This window comes from Microtus pennsylvanicus, chromosome 11, assembly GCF_037038515.1.
Source record: "Microtus pennsylvanicus isolate mMicPen1 chromosome 11, mMicPen1.hap1, whole genome shotgun sequence".
Taxonomy (NCBI): domain Eukaryota; kingdom Metazoa; phylum Chordata; class Mammalia; order Rodentia; family Cricetidae; genus Microtus; species Microtus pennsylvanicus.
In genome coordinates this window covers 61955136-61973235 of record NC_134589.1, presented here as the reverse complement: position 1 = coordinate 61973235, position 18100 = coordinate 61955136, and the positions used below count along the sequence as shown (strand labels likewise).

Below are 18100 nucleotides of genomic sequence, written 5' to 3'. Positions count from 1 at the left end.
CAACCCATCTCTAATAATCTGTGAGCACAGGTCTTACCGGGAAGATTCTAGCCTAAGTCCATCCTGGGTCGGAGGTGGGGCATGGCGTCTCTCTGAGGCGTCTGCTCCGGAGAGGAGAGCTGTGAAGTCTGAGCTCACTTCCTCTTCCTCCCGGCATTCTGTTCTGTTTACTCCACCTACCTATGTCCTAACCAATAAAATGGGCCAAGGCAGTTCCTTTATTAGCCAATGACCTTCCTCCATCATTTCTGCAATCCATTTTCGCTGCAACCTTGTCTACTTGAAGACAAGTCTGTCCCTAAGATGGCCTTCACTCCACATGCCAACCTCAAGCACAGGCTACATCTGACCCACTGTCCATATGTCAGGGCTCACCATCTTCTTCTCAGACTAGATTCATTTTCTCAAACAGCTCATAGAAGACAGAGAAACACTTACATTTACTATTGGATTATAAAGGGCATTAAAATGGATGCAGATGAAGAAACACACAGGGCCAGGTAGGAAGATTGGGTAAGGCTGCCTTGCCCTCCCTGGAACTTCCGAGTGTTCAGCTCCGAGGAAGTCTACTATGTGGCAGTCTACCCACAGAGGCTTCATTCCATGGGTGTGACTGATTCAACTACCAGCCATGGCTGATCTGCTCAGCTGTCAGACCCTCTTCCTTCTTTGGGGTCTGGAGATAAGACTGAAGTCCCCCTCCTCTGATGCTTCTGCCCTCATCTTCCTATAACCGTCCCATCCTGAAATTACCTAGGGGCTACCTACCAGCAGAAGGCACTTCATTGCCCAGGATTTTAGGAATCATATTAGGAATTAATAGAAATATTAGAAATAAATATCAGGAAATGGGACAACACACTGCCATACTGCTAGACACCACAAAAAGTTTGTATCAACAATCACCTGCTCCACAAGGTTGCTCCTGCACAGAGCAAGAGTAGGAAGTGAAATTATCCGCACACTCCCCAGAAAATCCCCAGGCCTAGCAGTGGGGCAGCAGAGGAAGCTCGCCATGGTCCCAGCTGCAGCTCCTCCAGTTCCACCACAGCTTTACGACTTGGGAAAAGTTACCTCACCTTCTGGACCTCTGTTTACCCTCTGGTAAAATAACTAAAAGACCTCAGGTCAATACCAGCTCTAGGTCATTCTAAAATTCAAAGAGAAAAACAACAGAGAACCAAGAGTTGAGAGGAGACAGCAAGCACTTGTCATGATATTACAGACAATAAGTATGACAACTGTACCCATATGTGACAAATTTCAAAGGAGAAGCATGTGGCCAAAACTTTCCCTACCACAGATTTCCAGGATGTCTTTTCCAGAAAGCCAAAATAAACAGTTATTAAGTGGAAGGGCAGAAAAGAGAAAACTGTTCCTACCCATGCAGCAGAAGCTGCCCATGCGTGTTTAGACCCCATGACCTTGCCTAGTCTGACATCACCCAGAGTCCTCAAGAAGGGGCTCCTACTCCCCTTGAAGCCAGATCCTTCACAGGGTCCTCCACCTACCCCGTCCTCCTCAGCATCACTGATTTCACTCTTCTTTGCACCAGGTCTACTGACCCGGCGTGAGGACCATGTGGTAAGTAAGTACTTCAGGCCTAGAAGCCATGAATCTTAGTCACCACCACGGGTGACACATCAACCAAGAGGCATGGCTACTCCAATAAGCTTCATCTACAGAACTCTGGCAACTGGACACAGACTATAGGTCGTGGCAATCCCATTTGTAGCACAAAAGGCAGAGCTCTCACCTTAAATAACAGATGCTTCTTCTGGAGCCATCTGAGTGACCATGGTCCAGCAACACAGATTTAGGTCGCTCCAAATTCCACGTTCCAAAGTGAAAGCAGTTTCATGAAGCTTTGTAGCTTTACAGAATAAAGACAGCCATAAATGAAGCAAGTGTAAAACTCTTTGGTGAGTTTATCAGAGGAGCCTTTACAGCAAGGTGGACAAAGCTTTTCTATGGGCCTCAGATGCTATCTGATGACAGGCTTAGCTTGTAGACAGTAGAAGCTAGTGGCCTGCTAAGTTACTAGATGCCAAAGGTTTTTAACCTATTAGTCACGGGATACTACTGATACAGAGGTGGACAAGGAACAGCTAGCAACTCAGGTGGCTAAAGTGGACCCGAGATAAGCTAATCAGCTCCTGGCAGCTTTCCAACCTCTCCGCATCCCTGTAGTTTTAATCAGACAGAACTTCTCTCCAGGAATTCCCCTTGAAAATGTCATCAGTTCACAAGCCTATTAAAAATCTCCCAGTTAAGCTGAGCAGTGATGGTATACATCTTTAGGGAGGCAGAGGTAGGCAGATCTCTGAGTTCAAGGCCAGCCTGGTCTACGGAGTGAGTTCCAGGATGACTACACAGAGAAACCCTGTCTTGAAAAACCAAAAACAACAATAAAAACCTCCAAGTTAAAACACACACCACCCCCCTCTCTCAGATGCCATCATCCCCCTCCAGTTACTGCCGCCAGTATGAGACACAAAGTGTAAGAGGACCATGACAAGGCTGCCTTCACCCAACCACATCTATCAACCCATGACCTCTCAAGGCTTCAACTCAGGCTTCTGGTTGGTGCTGAGCATTTTTATGACACACTTAACAGGCTTCTCCAACCAGCCCAGCTGGATGTTTGCTCATCTGTTGGGTACCTCATACTGTACTAGGTCCTGGCTATGTGGTTCGTCTTTTTACAGAAGCTGTGTTGGAACAAAGAGTCTTTCTGAATCCATGTCTTCCTCATCCTCCTAAACCCATAAGCAAATCCTAATGTAACAGGCTGGCAAAAAACGAACATATTTTAAAGAGACAATTGTGTCTCTCAATCTGACTATCAGAGTATTGAAACAATGGACCCAAAGAGATGGGAATCTCCCCAGGAACCTCAAGCTGGGAAAAGGAAAAGAGCACTAGCCAGAGGGAACTTGTCTCCTAGAAAGAGGGTTCACGTGAGTCTAACAACTTGTTAGACCACCTTACAGGAGACTGAAGTCCAGTCAAGGATGGGTTAATGATGGGGCCACACCTGTGTTGCTTAAATAGGCAAATCTTCAGCCTTCTATTTAATTTCACTCCAGATTCACTCCAGATTGGAGGTTCACTAGATCATCTGTCCCAATGTGGCCACATTGAATAAATTTTCTTTCTGTACTTTCCACTTTTAATCTGGCTCTATTCAGACCTGGCTTGGGATACAGGTTGTGACCCCCATCTGTCAGCACTGACAGTTCTCCACAGTGACACCCTCTCGAGTGTAGTGTCATCCTCCATCGACACAGCCCCTCCAGGACCTTCTCACTCCCTCCTGCTCCTCATTCACCACCAACCAGTTAGGACACAGAATGAGAAAACGGCGGGCAGGACCTTCTCACTCCCTCCTGCTCCTCATTCACCACCAACCAGTTAGGAAACAGAATGAGAAAACGGCGGGCAGGACCTTCTCACTCCCTCCTGCTCCTCATTCACCACCAACCAGTTAGGAAACAGAATGAGAAAACGGCGGGCTTCCATTGAAAACTCTTCTGAATACTGGGTCCCGAAGGGTAAAGCACCTGCTAGGCATATGGGGGGCTCTGAGTTCTGGGAGAGTGAGAAAGAGCACTGCAAAACAAATCGCAGAAAACACCACCTCGCAAGTCCAGCTCCGACCGCCAAATGGGGCTCTGTGCTTCATTCTGCTGCCCCTTCCGCTCCACCCCTGACTCTGAATTGCTCTTCATCTTAAAGCTTCTGCTGCTTAAATGGCACCCTTCCCCTTCCTCATGCCCACCACAATCACAGAACTCCCATACCTGAGAGATTTCCCAAGGTAACTCGCTCTGAGCACCGAAGGTGACCTTCACAGAAGCCTTGTGCACTCTGTGGGCACCTGGTCACATACTGAGTGCGCCTCCAGAGATGCTCTGTTCTGAATTCTTTGTTTGGTGTAACTTGCCTCCACCAGTACAGGTAGAGTAGGAGTCCTGTGTGGACCCTGAATGTAAGAGGCACAATCACCATGGGAAGTCATGGCAGGCACCCCCTGGGTGTCAAGCTAATTCACATAAGTGATGTTCTTGGGGGCTTGACTATTGACGCCTAACACACTGGGGTGGGCACAATGGGTCTCTTTCAGCATTTGCATCACACATGTGCCCTTGAGTAGAACTCAATAGCGAGTAAACAGCCTATTTTTAGTTAATTTCCAAAGTAACGGAACACGCAACGTTCTGCACACCTTCCACTCCGGGGCCGAGAGGGAGAACAGTGGGGCAGTGTGTCCGAGCGGGGGCGGCAAGACTGGCTTTTTCCATTACCTGCCCTCCTGCTCCCCTCCTGCTCCACGGCAGACCCTCTTTCCACTCCCTCACAAGTTCCCATCTCCACCCCGGGAGGCTCAGCCATGCTTCTGAGGATGTTTCAAACGCCAGGGCCTAGCTGCAGGGCATGCTGCAGACATCCAGAGAAAAATGAGACCATCCACTGTTTCCACCTCATCTCCTCAGGGTGCCAACTCCAGTCCTTTCCTGTTTTCCTCTGGGGTGGCTCTGCCCAGGATGCGTAGTTTCCATAGGTCTGTGTGGGCAGAGGATGTGCATCACCAGTGGCTCCCAGCTGGGGGTAGGGAGGTAACTTCATGGACACACACCTGTGTTCCAGGCCTCTCTCCAGGCCTCACATATCCGACAGTGTTACTGACACCCGGAGGCCACCACTGAAGACCAGAATTACAACACTAACTAAACAGGGGTCAGGAGCCCATGTCCCAGTCACTGTGTTAGGGGCTGTGCTGCCCCACAAATCTTGACAGCACACACACCTGCTGGCCCTGACCTCTTTCCCAGGACACTGGTCTCAGATACGCAGGAAAAGAAGCAATTCCTACTTGGGTTTTTCATACTTTCATGGAAAAAACAACCACTTATTTTACCTTTAGTCTCACATCATAGCCCTGAATTCTGGGACCCTAAAACTGTTAGCACTGGACACCAGAAAGTCCTTTAATTCAGTTCAGCTATGACAATGTCTGTCCTCAAGATGGCATCAAATCCCAAGGGTGGGGGCTCAATCTCCCAAGATGTCCCTACTTCAGTACAGATGCAAGCTCAGGCTGTGCCACCTCTGATGACCAGTACCTATAAAGAGGGTCCCAAAGACCCCTCTTTGAGTTGGCTTTCTCCCAGAAACTCATATTACTCAGAGAAACACTAACTTACATTTACTGTTTTATTACACAGGGTATAAAAAGATGCAAGAGGTCAAAGTATGAGAAGACCCTGCCCATGCGCTCCCTAGGCACCCTCTCTAAGATCCTCTGAATGAGTCCTCTAAGGATTTTCTGGACTTACTATTACAGGGGCAATGCTGACTAAACACTGGTCATTGATAACCTACTCAACCTTCAGCCCTAGGGGCCGAGGGCTGGGTTGAAAGTCCCTACTCTCTGGTCCTGCTCATGTTTCAGTTATCAGCTCCACCTGGAATCCACCCTACTGGATGTCGGATGGTGTTGGGCAACTTATGTGCAAAATGGAATTTATCAGCTCAAATAATCCAAGACTTTTAAGAACTGTATACCAAGAAGTAGATTAAAGATCTAAAAAGATGTTTCCAAATATAACATACTGCCAGTGTAGGAAAAGAAGGAAAACTCCGGCAGAAGGAGGGGGGAACAGGAATCAAATGTACAAATTCATGGGTGCCTGGAAAAACGGGCATGATACCATAAGATTTAATGATTGCACATAGATGGAATTTTTGAATGACTTGGGGCTTTATTGTTGTTGTTATTATATTCTGGCTCTTTTTTTTCTTTTTGAGACAAGTCTTGGTTTGTGGTTCATATTGTCCTAAGAACCCTTGGATCTTTCCACCTCAGCATCCCCAATGCTGGGATTAAGGCGTGCAGCACGTGTCTTGGCGTGGATATGTTTCTCTCCACTTGTATTTCTCTAAGAGCTGTCATCTCCTACCATGACCTAGCTGCAATAGAGCACTACACTTTGACCACAAGAAACACAGTGAGGTCCACAACGGGCGAATTATATCAAACAATCCTTTGCCTCCTGTTTCTACTCTTGCCCGACCTAATCCACACACCTCTCTATCTGAACCTCAGAATCTCCCAAAAGTCACTTTTTTCCCGTTCTACCTCTGGGTAAACAACACAATTCTTGGAAAGATTCCTCGACCTATCCCGGAGACTCAGGAGCCTCACCACGCCCCGCGGATCCTCACCCTCGGCTCGCACGCCACCATCTCTTCAGGACTCCGTCATCCCCTAAGGTTTGGGACTCGTGTCCATCTCCTGTCTCAGTAGCAGGCTCGAGTACTGCCTAGCTGCACCTTAGCAGTACCGCTCACCTGAGACAAGAGGAGCGCACAGGAGACGCAGTGGCAAGCGCCACTGGATCACCAAACACAGACGCCAGCCGCTGGGAAGCAGGTCCGCCACCGGGCGAGCGCTCTGCGCCTGCGCGGGAGGGCGGGCCCGCGTAGGGCGCACGCGCACATCCTGGGAGCGCCAAGGCTTGAGTTCCTGCTGGAAGGCTGCACCTCTGTTATCTGGTTCCGGGCTCTTTCACTGTGGTTTCTGCTCCAAACAGGTCTCAGGATTCTCGGCCTCCATTCCCCATTTAGAGTGTAGTGAGAAGCAGGGCTGGGCCTCCGGGGTCAGGTTCCCCGGTGGATGGATCGGGAGACTCGCACCTTTGCCGAGCGGCACTACCGGGACCTCGGGGGCCGAGTCCCTGGCTGCGGCGGGACCGCACCCAGCAGTGTGACCTTCATTCAGTCGCCGGACGCTTTCTCGTACGCTGACTTCGTGAAGGGCTTCCTGCTGCCTAACCTGCCCTGCGTGTTTTCCAGCGCTTTCACAGAGAGCTGGGGCAGCCGGCGGCGCTGGGTGACGTCGGCGGGGAAGCCTGACTTCGATTATCTGCTGCAGAAGTATGGTAGGGCGCCGGCGGCCTGCCTGGGGAAGTCGGAGCAGATGGGAGGCGTAGACCCCGGGATGGGAGGGTGGCCTGGACAGGACAGACGAGTGGGATCTGGATAATTCGCCCAGAGGGTGGTAGGAGCCCAAGGGGGTGAACTACACTGATGACTCTGCCACTTCTGTGCCCACCCTCTCGCTGCAGGAGACGTGGTTGTACCGGTTGCCAATTGTGGAGTGCGGGAGTACAATTCAAATCCCAAGGAGCACATGCCCTTCCGTGACTACATCAGTTACTGGAAGGAGTACATACAAGGAGGCTGCTCCTCCCCAAGGGGCTGCCTCTACCTCAAGGACTGGCACCTGTGCAGGTAACGGGGCAGTCAGGCTGGTAGATGAGACTACAGCCCTTTCCCTAAACGGCGAGTGCAGGTCTCCTTGGTAGAGCATTCTAGGTCATTCCTCCTGCACTCGGAGGGGTTAGCTCTCCAGCGAATTCTAGTCAGGCTCAAAGCTGGTGGGAGGGAGCTTCCTGGGAAAGGTCACCACCCAGCCCACGTGGACTGTCATGAGGAAAGTAAGTGTTGTGTGGATTTTGATGGGTCCAGGTGGCGTCTTCTGTATAATGTCTGAGCAGGTTCCTCTCAGATCCTCTGGGGCTGTCCTCTCCATGACCCCACTCCATGGTTGTTCTTGCCATTGCCTGGCCCATTCTAGGTTCTCAAAAGAGCAAGTGCCCTTTCTACAACCGCTCTTGCCCCATTCTGAGAATCCCTTAAAGAGGCACTCAACACCTGATTAGCCTCCGCTTCTCTCACACATCAACTCGTGACAGTTTTACTTAGGAGATTTTGACTTCGTGATGGTGCAGGAGTGCAGAGCGTTTAGTAAACTTCGAGATTTGGATTTTGCTATTTTTCCAGGCTGGCCACACGTGGTCTGTTTTTTCCCCGTCCCTTTTCTCTTACCTTCTCTCTTTGTTCTCTCTCAGCATCGAGAAGCGATACCCCCACCCAGCCCATGGGTCTACTGAAATGATCACGCCTCTAGAGTATGCTCCGTTGCTGTGATATGCTACAGTGGCCGTGCATTTAGGCACACTGCTGCCCTTTTATTTTTGGAAGTGCTAATGCTAAGGTCTTCAGCATCTAAACACATGCTGTTAATACATTTTTAAATTTATGGTATTTCCAACTTGGACACATCAGTACATAAGATCGTTGCCAGAGTTTTGCCTGTACCTAAGACCTCCAGCCCACATGATGCTCACTTTGAGAACAACACCACTCCCTCCATGGTGGCCCTGGGACCATGTGCTTTCTCTGCCCAGTGTGCCTTTCACAAGCACAGACGGTTGTGTTCAGAACCCCAGCAGAAGGCACACTGAACAGTTGAATTCCTGTATCACTTGTGTGCAAAATAAGGCTCAGGACTGTAGAGTGGCATGGAATTTAGGCCCCTGCAATTTCCACAACTGACCAGATGCAAAAGAAACACCAGCCTCTGGCTACCCTGTCATTCTACTTGTTTGGGCAGAAAGCTGGCCTATGCAGGTAAAGTGTGACCAGACACTGGTCCTAGATCTGTATAATGTTTGAGCAGGTGCAGATGGACTCACAGGCCTAATACTATCGTGTATTGAAATTTGAGATTTTAGGTAAACATTTCCATTGGGTTGTTTTGTTTTTTGTGTGGAGGAGGTAATGAATATTTCCCAACTATTATACTGGCATATTTATGCTAGAAAATTGATCATTGATGTAAATTAAATGTTTGCCTGTGCTTTTGTCTGGAAGACCCTGAAACCATAAGGGCAGAAGGAGGCATGGAGTTGCATAATCAGGAGGCCACAGGAGAAGAGATGCCTGAGCAGAGTTTAATAGTTTGCTGAGTGCTCAAAAGCAGACGATCCAGCCGGGCGGTGGTGGCGCACGCCTTTAATCCCAGCACTCGGGAGGCAGAGGCAGGCGGATCTCTGGGAGTTCGAGGCCAGCCTGATCTACAAGAGCTAGTTCCAGGACAGGCACCAAAGCTACAGAGAAACCCTGTCTCAAAAAACCAAAAAAAAAAAAAAAAAAAGGCAGACGATCCTGATGTTTGAACCTACAGATAATTTGTTATGGGGCTCTGCCTATCTCCGTCTCTTATTAGGAGTTACAGGAACATGAATCTAGATGCTTTTTCCAGCATGATGTTGACGGAGTTGTGCCTTCTCTGAGGCTGATGTTAATATGTTTTTTGTTTTTTGTTTTTTTTTGGTTTTTCAAGACAGGGTTTCTCTGTGGCTTTGGAGCCTGTCCTGGAACTAGCTCTGTAGACCAGGCTGGTCTCGAACTCACAGAGATCCGCCTGCCTCTGCCTCCCGAGTGCTGGGATTAAAGACGTGTGCCACCATCGCCCTGCTGGCTGATGTTAATATGATCCAGTGTTTAGGGACCCAGTGGTGGGTTTTGAGGCTCTCACACCTGGGGCTGTAGCCTGGATTTGCCAGGTAGTGTTAAGCTCTCTGGTATTGGTGAAGAAAAGGAGGAGGAACTGGGATGCTGCTCAACATTTGTGCAAAGCCCCAGTGACCACAGCCACAGTGGAGTGCCTAAGCACGGTACCCCCAAAGTCATTTTAACTTCAGCTTTCTGAACTGAGCAACTTGAGGTTCAGCTCAGGTCCTCAGAATCTGCTGCAGTCAAGCAGTCCACCAGGACTGGGTGATCTTGGGTGGCCTAATTTGACGCAGGTGGGCCTGCTGGGATAGCGCACAGAGTAGATTAGCGCTATAACGCTCCTGTTCTTTCCTCAGAGACTCCTTGGTGGATGACTTGGAAGATATATTCACCCTACCTGTGTACTTCTCATCAGACTGGCTGAACGAGTTCTGGGATGTCCTCAATGTGGATGACTACCGCTTTGTCTATGCGGGGCCCAGGGGCACTTGGTAAAGATGAGGTGGGAGGTGTGACCATCTGGGGCATCTGCCTAGAGACCTATCAAAAAAGCCAGGGTCCACACAGGACTCCACAAGACACAAACCGGAAGCCCTTGCTGTAGGTCTCCCTTCCATGCGGACATCTTCCGCTCCTTCAGCTGGTCAGTGAACATCTGTGGGAGGAAGAAATGGTTGTTCTTCCCGCCAGGACAGGAGGAGGCCCTTCGTGACTGCCATGGTAACCTGCCCTATGATGTGACTGCCCCCGAACTCCTGGACACTCGCCTGTATCCCAGGATGCAGCACAGCAGTCTACCCCTTGAAGTCATACAGGAGGCTGGTGAGATGATATTTGTGCCCAGCGGATGGCACCATCAAGTGTACAACCTGGTAAGACTGCACATGACCCTGCTTCTGCCAGGCTCCCTTCCTCTACACCCCCAACTACCTCTGTAGAAAGACAGCAGTACTACTCCCCTGCAAAGGCTGGACACAGAGCAGGAAAACCACAGTGAGACCACGGAGAGCTCATCCGCTTGCCCTGTTCTAACTTGGACCCTCCAGCTCTCATCCAGACGTGTTAGCCCCATCATGAAATGGGGGTCAGCATTTCCTGGCTTCCGAGGCTGGGTGTCTGCTTTCTACCTCTGCTGTGACAAAGTACTCTAACACAAGCAACTCAGGGGAGAAAGGGTGTATTCCACGTTCATGGTTGTGGGGAAGCCAAGGCAGGAACTTCAGACACCAGTCACATCACAGCCAGTCAAGAACAGAGAGGCGAGTGCATACATGTTTACTTTCTCGTTTGTGCTCAGCTCAGTTTTCTGCTCTTCCACAGTTCAGGACCCTCTGCTTAGGGAATGGTGGTGCTACCCACAGTGAGCTGGGTCCTCCCACATCAGTGAAGACAAGCTCCCCACAGACACGCCCACGGGCCAATCTAGTGTAGATGGTTCCTCACTGAGACTATCTTCTCAGATAAGTCTAGACTGTGTCAGGGTGACAGCTAAACTGTCACACCCACCGAAAGCACCAAGCCTGGTGGATGTGGAACGGGATTTGATTTACCCACCAAAGGTGATGCCTGCTGATGCCTCATGGAGCTTTTCCTCTGCCTTCCAGGACGACACCATCTCCATCAACCACAACTGGGTCAATGGCTGCAACCTGGCTCACATGTGGTGCTTCCTGCAGCAAGAACTCCAGGCAGTACAGCAGGAGGTCAGAGAGTGGAAGGACTCCATGCCTGACTGGCACCACCACTGCCAGGTGGGGTCAACCAGCCCAGGCTGAGCCAGCTGTGTCCAGTGTGGATGCCAGGGCCAGGCTTCATGACGCAGACCCTACTGGCCATGCTCCTGGCTCTGTCCCTTTGCCTCCGGGTCCCGTCTTAACCCTGACACCTGGGTGTGTGGGAGGGATCTTTGTGCACCAGAGCAGTCTGAGTCTGGATGTAACTCCAAGGCCTTACTTTCCTTTTCCTCTTGGCCCAGGTCATCATGAAGGCCTGCACGGGGATCAATTTTGAAGAATTTTACCATTTTCTCAAGGTCATTGCTGAAAAGAGGCTTCTTGTCCTGAGGCAAGGACTGAAGGGGGATACAGGGGCCAGCACAGGCCTCGGGCTGGGCCTGCAGCAGGCTGCATTTGATGTTGGCCGCCTTGCAGATGTGCTGGCCTCTGTGGTTGCACATCCCGACTTTCAAAGAGTGGACACGAGCGCATTCTCCCCACAGCCAGAGGCGCTGCTTCAGCAGCTGGAGGACTCTGTGGCTGCTGCCGAGGCCCTGTAATACTCCACAGGTCGTGATGCAGGAAGAGTTTTGGAGGTAGCCTCTTGCCCTGGGGCCCTTCTGAAGTACAAGCTACCCTTCCTTGAGGCTTAGGATGTGCCCCAAGGCTGTGCAGGTGCAGTTCTGCAGGGTGGGCAGACATAGTTTTGCCCATCAAGTGCTGTTTTCCAGCATCTAGGCCCTGAATCTTGAGGAAGGTCCAGCCATAATGGGAGTTTAACTCATGGGGGCTAGAGGGATGTTCACCCATTTGGCCTATGGCCTGCCAAGAACTTGAATTGAGTAGTGATCATGAAGCCAGGTTTCCTTGGAGCCTTCTAGCCTCTCCTAGAGATCCTAGAACTCTGGGTAAGGCCTCCTGGAGATGTTTTTGGAAGAGCCACTTGAGGCTTAGAGCACTGACTTCAAGGCACAACTGGTGGTGCCCTGCGGAGTGGCACTAATGCTAATTTACCTGTGAGCTGCAGGTTCTACAGACCAGGTACGTGTAGGAACTTGGATAGGGGCAGGGGAACCTGTATCTCTGCCCTGCCTGCCCCACGGACTACTGGGGAGCTGCGGAAGCTCTGGCTAGGAGGATATCTCTTGGTGTTAGAATAAATGGGAAGAAAAATTATTTATTTATTTATTAATGCCCTCAAGCTCTTTGCCAGCTAAACAACACCTCCTGTTTCAGAGTCTTTACCAGCAGCACTGTCGCGGGAGTCTCAAAACGTGACCAAGCACATAGGCTTGCCCAGGCTCTGCCTTTGAGCGCCTGGGTCCTTTCCTATGTGGAGACACAAGTGGCCCAGCAACTTAATGGGGCATACTCCAGATTTGCAAAATTAAGAAAAGTTAACACCCTGGGCCATGTGTGACAGACACTAGCTACTATTTCCTCCCATGACAGTTGTAACTAGAAATGATAGTTAAGTCCCCAGTCAGATTAACAAGCCAGGAGGGGGCACGTGTTACACAGCTCAGCGAGTAAAGGTGCTTGCTGTGCAAGTCTGTTGACCTGCATCTGAAGCCTGGAATCCATGTGAATGTGGAAGGAAGTGTCGGGGGAGAAGGAGCCCCTTCGTCTACCTCCCAGACTGCCAAAACCCTTGCTTACACCAAGGCTGCCACACTTGGATGCTTGTGTAAGGCCCTGTGCTCAGTTGCTGTCTGTCCAGCCTTGGACTATTACCACTCTTGTTGCTGGCTCTTACAGCCAAAACTTAGTTTTTTGTGATATAATAATCTCCTTATTTTGCCTTTGCAACTTCCTGTTTCCCCAACCACCCTGGGTACAGCCTAGTTTACTGACACTTGTTCCCACTGTGACACTGCTATTTACAAGACGTAACGTCTTTTGGAAGATTATTTTCATTGACGGTTAAATATCCTCCACCTAGTTACCCAACACGTGTAAAGTGTTAATGAAATGAGACATCCTAATCTAATCTCAAGAAGGGCTTCCTCTCTGCTATGCGGTGCTCCTGGATCCAGCCCCAACTATTGACCAAAGTGTTCAACCTCTATTTGGAGAAATCGAGACAAGCCCCCACTCCTCGGGTCAGAATCTGACTAAGGGTGATGAGTGGGCTCCAAGAATGTTCTAAACAGTTGAGATGGAATTAGAAAAATGAGCAAAATGCAGGTAAGAACACTAATGATTTAATATGAAGGAGAGAGCTGTAACCCTCTCCCCACCCATCTGGCTTCTGTTCCCTCTAGTCAACATTATCTAACTGTGATTCAGAAATACTAATTAAATGAAAACAAATACTTTGACTGTAAGACTTTAAGACAATCCTGAAGCCATTTTTGACAATTCTGAATCCGCTCAGCCTCTGTGCCATAGTGCTTCCCCTCTTCCCCTGGGAACCAAGGACCTAACAGCTACACTTGCACGTACTCAGTTCCTGAGTACCCATATACGTATGCTTTGGTTCGGTCCCCTGGGAAACGGGGTCAAAATGACCTCTTACCTCATCTGATCTGGCAACAGCTCTCCAGTCAATTATTGGTAATAGCCCTTTCGAATAAGCCAATCAGAATAGTCAAAGAACAACCTCCCTTGCTTCTCTGGCCCCTTTAAAAGTAGACTGTGCCCGTTATTCGAGGTCCCTCGGCTTCCCGAATGCTGGGGGACCCTGTCATGACAGAATTAATAAAATCCTCATGCTTTTGCATCGGCTGTGGTGTGTGAGATGGTCTCTGGGGGCGACTCCTTCTCGGTGTTTGGACGCTAGAGTCCAACATGACCACATTCATACAACCTATGTATATTGTTACAGTTCTATTGTGACTCTTACTGTCCTTTATAAACTGTGATAGGAGCCAGGTGGTGGTGGCACACACCTTTAATAATCCCAGCACTCGAGGCAGAGGCAGGCAGATCTCTGAGTTCGAGGCCAGCCTGGTCTACAAAGCGATTTCTAGGACAGCCAGAGCTGTTAAAGAGATAAACCCTCCCCTGGAAAAAAAAAGGAAAAGTTTTAATTCTAGGTTGAGTTTTTATTAATTTCATCCAGTCCTAGCTGAAATGAATATCTAAGAATTAACTCCTAAACCCATTTTAGACTAAAGGAAAAGGGACCAGGTGGAATGGGCTCTAAATAAAAGCTTAGACCTTGATTCCACTTGCAAAGTTTGGTCCAGAGTTTACCCATGATTAAATCAGCTTATGAACAGATTACCTTAACCTGTTTGTTCCATTTTGTCATAAGTATAATTTAGGTTTGTATGCCAAAGTACTTTATAGTACTGTATTGCTCTGTGTACTGCTTAGTTTTTATCAACTTAATGCAACCTATACATATCTCAGAATAAAGAATCATAATTAAGATTGGCATATGGGCAAATCAGTAGAACATCTTGATTAATGATTGAGGTGGGAGGACCAACCCACTGGGGAAGGTACCACCCTGGGCAGGTAGAACTACAATGTCTAAGAAACCAAACTAAACAAGCTAAGAAGAGCAAGCCAGTGAGCAGTGTTCCTCTATGGCTTCTGTTTCAGTTCCTGCCTCCAGATTCCTGCCCTGTTTGAGTTCCTGTTACCTGGAAATGTAAAATGAAATAAACACATTCTTACCTGTGGTGGTTTGAATGAGAATGGGTGGTCCTTATAGATTCGTGTATTTGAATGCTTGGTCTCTAGTTGGTGGAACTGCAGGAAGGATCAAGAAGTACGGCTTTATTGGAGGAGGTGTAACTGGGGGTGGGCTTTGAGGGTTCAAAAGCCCATCCTATTTTCTGTTAGCTCTCTCTGCCTCCTACTTTTGGAAAAGGATATAAGCTCCAGATCCATCCCTGCCTGCCACCCACTGTGATGCGCATGGACTCCAGCCCTCTGGAACTGTAAGCCCCAACAAATGCTTTCTTTCAGAAGTTGCCTTGGTCATGGCATTTTGTCACATCAATAGAAAAAGAACTGAGATGCTCCCTAAGTTACTTTTGGTCAGTATTTCATCACAACAATAGAAACTTAAGATACTCTATCTTAATTTCCGGGGAGGGGGGAAGGGGGCAGAAGCAAGTGGGTCTCTGAGTTTGAGGCCAGCCTGGTCTACAGTATGAGTTCTAGGAACCCCTTCCTTTTCTCCTACTAGCTTAAGATAAAATGAAATGTCTATTAATAGAGAATAAAGGTGGGCTCTGACACTCTATCAACAACAACATGTAAAAACTATTTGCTTTCCCAGAGCACTGAAACCATACAGATAGTCAATGTTGTGTGTCTTCCTCAATTGCTTCTCCCTTTTTCAGACAGGGTATCTCACTGAACTTGCAGTTTATGCAGTCAGCTAGTGGTTTGCTACAAGCTCTAGGGATCTGCCTTTCTCTACCCCACTGGCACTGGATTACAGACCTGCATTGCCGTATCCGGTTTTTTATGAGTGCTGAGGATCTGAACTCAGGTCCTCATGCCTGCATAGCAAGCACTTCTCCAATGAACTATTTTCCCAGCCCCAAGAAAACAACATCTGGGCAAGGGATGTAAAGCACCTCAGTTGGTAGAGTTTGCCTGGTATACTTAAAGTCCTGGGTTTGACTCATAGTATTGAATAGATCAAGCATGATGGTGCCCATCTATAACCCCAGAAGTTTAAGCCCAGCTGGGCTACCTGAGACCCAATCTCAAAGGAAAAGAAAATCAAGACAAAAAAATGATCTAGCATGGTGGCTCATGCCTTTAATCCCAGCATACAGGAAGATCTCTGTGAGTTCCATGCCAGCCTAGTCTACATAGTGAATTCCATGATCAACTGTTTGCTGCCTGTGAGAAACAGACCCAGTGGGCAGACTCGGACAGGAAGAGTACGAATGATGGAGGGAAAGAACGGAACAAATGCAAACCTAAGCACGGGCAATTGAACGTGCCCATCATCAGGTTTGGTGCCTTCTCGCTGAGGAGACTAGGAAGGTTTCGCTTTTCTCTCCTGCTTCTCAGTGCTGGAGTTCACGAGGCATGACAGGTGAGCGATGAGTCACTCTCTGTCGGATCCACAAGACAAGTGTTATATGGGGCCAGGTCCAGCCTTGTCAGCTAAGGCATGCAAGCTCAGACAATGAATGACCTCGTGAGGCCGAAATTATACAAGTGCAATAGGGGAGAATATGGGAGCTGCCTTCCAGTCATGTTGACTCACCCACAGACCACACCCAGCTAGCTGCTTCCTCACACCAGGCATGATCTGCCAGTGCTTGTGTGGGGATTCCCAAGAAGTGGCTGCATTTCTACCAAACCTCTGAGGAACTGAGACTGGAAAAAACAATCAAACAATCTAAGAGGAAGCAGACAGTGAGTGATCCTCTACACCCTGCCACACCAGTGTTCCGTTCCAGCTCCTACTCATCCATACAAAGGTTGTCTAACTTTTCCTCCCAAGAGTCCAACCACAGCTCCCAAGTAGAAGTCTCTGTGCTTTCCCATCGTATAGGCTCAACTTTGCAAATCTGTGTCTTAGCCACAGCCAGATTTATATACCCATACTGATTCTTAGGGTGGTCTCTTACTTAGCTGGTGAAGAGGAAAGGCAACTGAGACATGGGGAAATATATATATGCAGGTATCTGTGACCCCCATATCTACCGGGTTTAATAGTAAAGCTGGGGCAGAAGAGTAGAGCTTGCGCATATGAACTGCATTATACAAATTAGTAAATATAAGAAAAGTGATAAACAACCCAGGAAAAAAAATCAGGGAAAGCCCACCCCAACTGAAGCTTAAGCAACTTAAAAGAGCACACTGCATAAATAATATAGGAAGATCCCAATGTGCTGGAGAGCGGGAACATTCAGCCTGACCTTTCCCCAGCTATGGCCCACCTCCCTTCTGGAAAGTACTCTTCCTTATAAATTTTCTCTGCTTGTGTCCCTGTACAGTTCCTTGTAGGGTGCCCTCTAGATCCCAATCTTTGCCTACAACTGAGCCCAGCCTGTGTGTTTTCATCTTTGCTTGATGTCAGCAGGGTCCATGAGTATCCTAACAGTCTAGACCACAGCAGTTCATAAGGAGTTGTATGATTATGTAGTGAACACAGGCATCCAAAGGGGTGTGGATTCTCAGACATCAAGAGCGGGAATAATGATAGATATTTTGGTGGCAACTATCATTAGCTGTGCTACAGGATACTGAAAACTATCCCAAGTCTTCCCCAAGGACAAACATAGGTGATGCCATGAGCTGATGCTTTCAGGCATGTGAAGACCTTCCATGGGACCAAGAGAAATGCAGGAGAGGTCTGTGATTGTGGCACCACTGGCCAAGGTTTTGATGTCACAGGATGCCATGGAACCTACACCAGGTCTTATGAGACAAGGCTGTAGTGTGTGACATGGTAATTCCAGAATCTAGGTTCTGAAACACAAAGGGTACCTTCCTTAGGTGTGAGATGAAGTAGGTACCGGGGCATGTAGCACTTTAACCACTTTTTGTGGGTATGAGACCTAGATGAGGTCCTCTGGAAGCCTCATGGTATAAGCCCAAGTAGTGCCAGGACTGTTTTTCAGAATCTCTTAAGTCTGTTTGCTCTGAAAATCTTCTCTAAAAACTATGGGACATGTAAAGGATGCATCTGGATTTATGATTTTGGTGTCCAATCTCTTGTAGGAGTAAAATGAGAGACCTTCTTACATCCCTTGAGTAAAGATGGTGCTAGGCCTTAAAACTTTAGTATGTGCAATACTACAGGATGTGGATAGGGATGTCTGTAGATCATATATTGGTGGTCATGTGGGGACCTGAACTAAAGCTTTGCTAGCCATATGCCCAGAGCTGCAGAATAGGGCTTTCAGGAATCTGCAGGAACAAGAATGGGTGACACTGAAATTTATATATATCCATGGAACTCCATATGTAAACCAGGCAGCAGGCTGGCCTCAAACTCACAGAGACCCTCCTGTCTCTGCCTCTCCAGTTTTGGAATTAAAGGTGGATACCACCGCACCCAGTTGATGCTAAGAATTTGATATCAGATGCAG

The 18100-nt window shown here is 48.6% G+C and overlaps 2 protein-coding genes across 4 annotated transcripts in view; one reads left to right on the top strand and one right to left on the bottom strand.

Moving 5' to 3' along the window:
• Snap47 (synaptosome associated protein 47) overlaps positions 1-6539 on the bottom strand; it is a 46778-nt gene extending 40239 nt beyond the window's left edge. The window contains exons 1-2 of one of the 3 annotated variants that reach the window (XM_075992386.1): positions 6355-6539; positions 1757-1873 (exon numbers count right to left, since the gene is read on the bottom strand). The gene's annotated coding sequence lies outside the window, so the exon portion shown is untranslated. Of the gene's footprint in view, positions 1-1756; positions 1874-6228 lie in introns of all 3 variants that reach the window. The other 2 variants (XM_075992385.1, XM_075992384.1) reach the window with 2 other exon arrangements.
• Jmjd4 (jumonji domain containing 4) lies at positions 6519-14713 on the top strand. The gene is made up of 6 exons (XM_075992383.1): positions 6519-6944; positions 7131-7296; positions 9723-9857; positions 9971-10238; positions 10971-11117; positions 11342-14713. The coding sequence occupies exons 1-6, from the start codon at positions 6680-6682 to the stop codon at positions 11639-11641; spliced, it is 1281 nt and encodes a 426-aa protein (XP_075848498.1). The 5' UTR covers positions 6519-6679; the 3' UTR covers positions 11642-14713.
• Positions 14714-18100: the final 3387 nt, after the last annotated feature.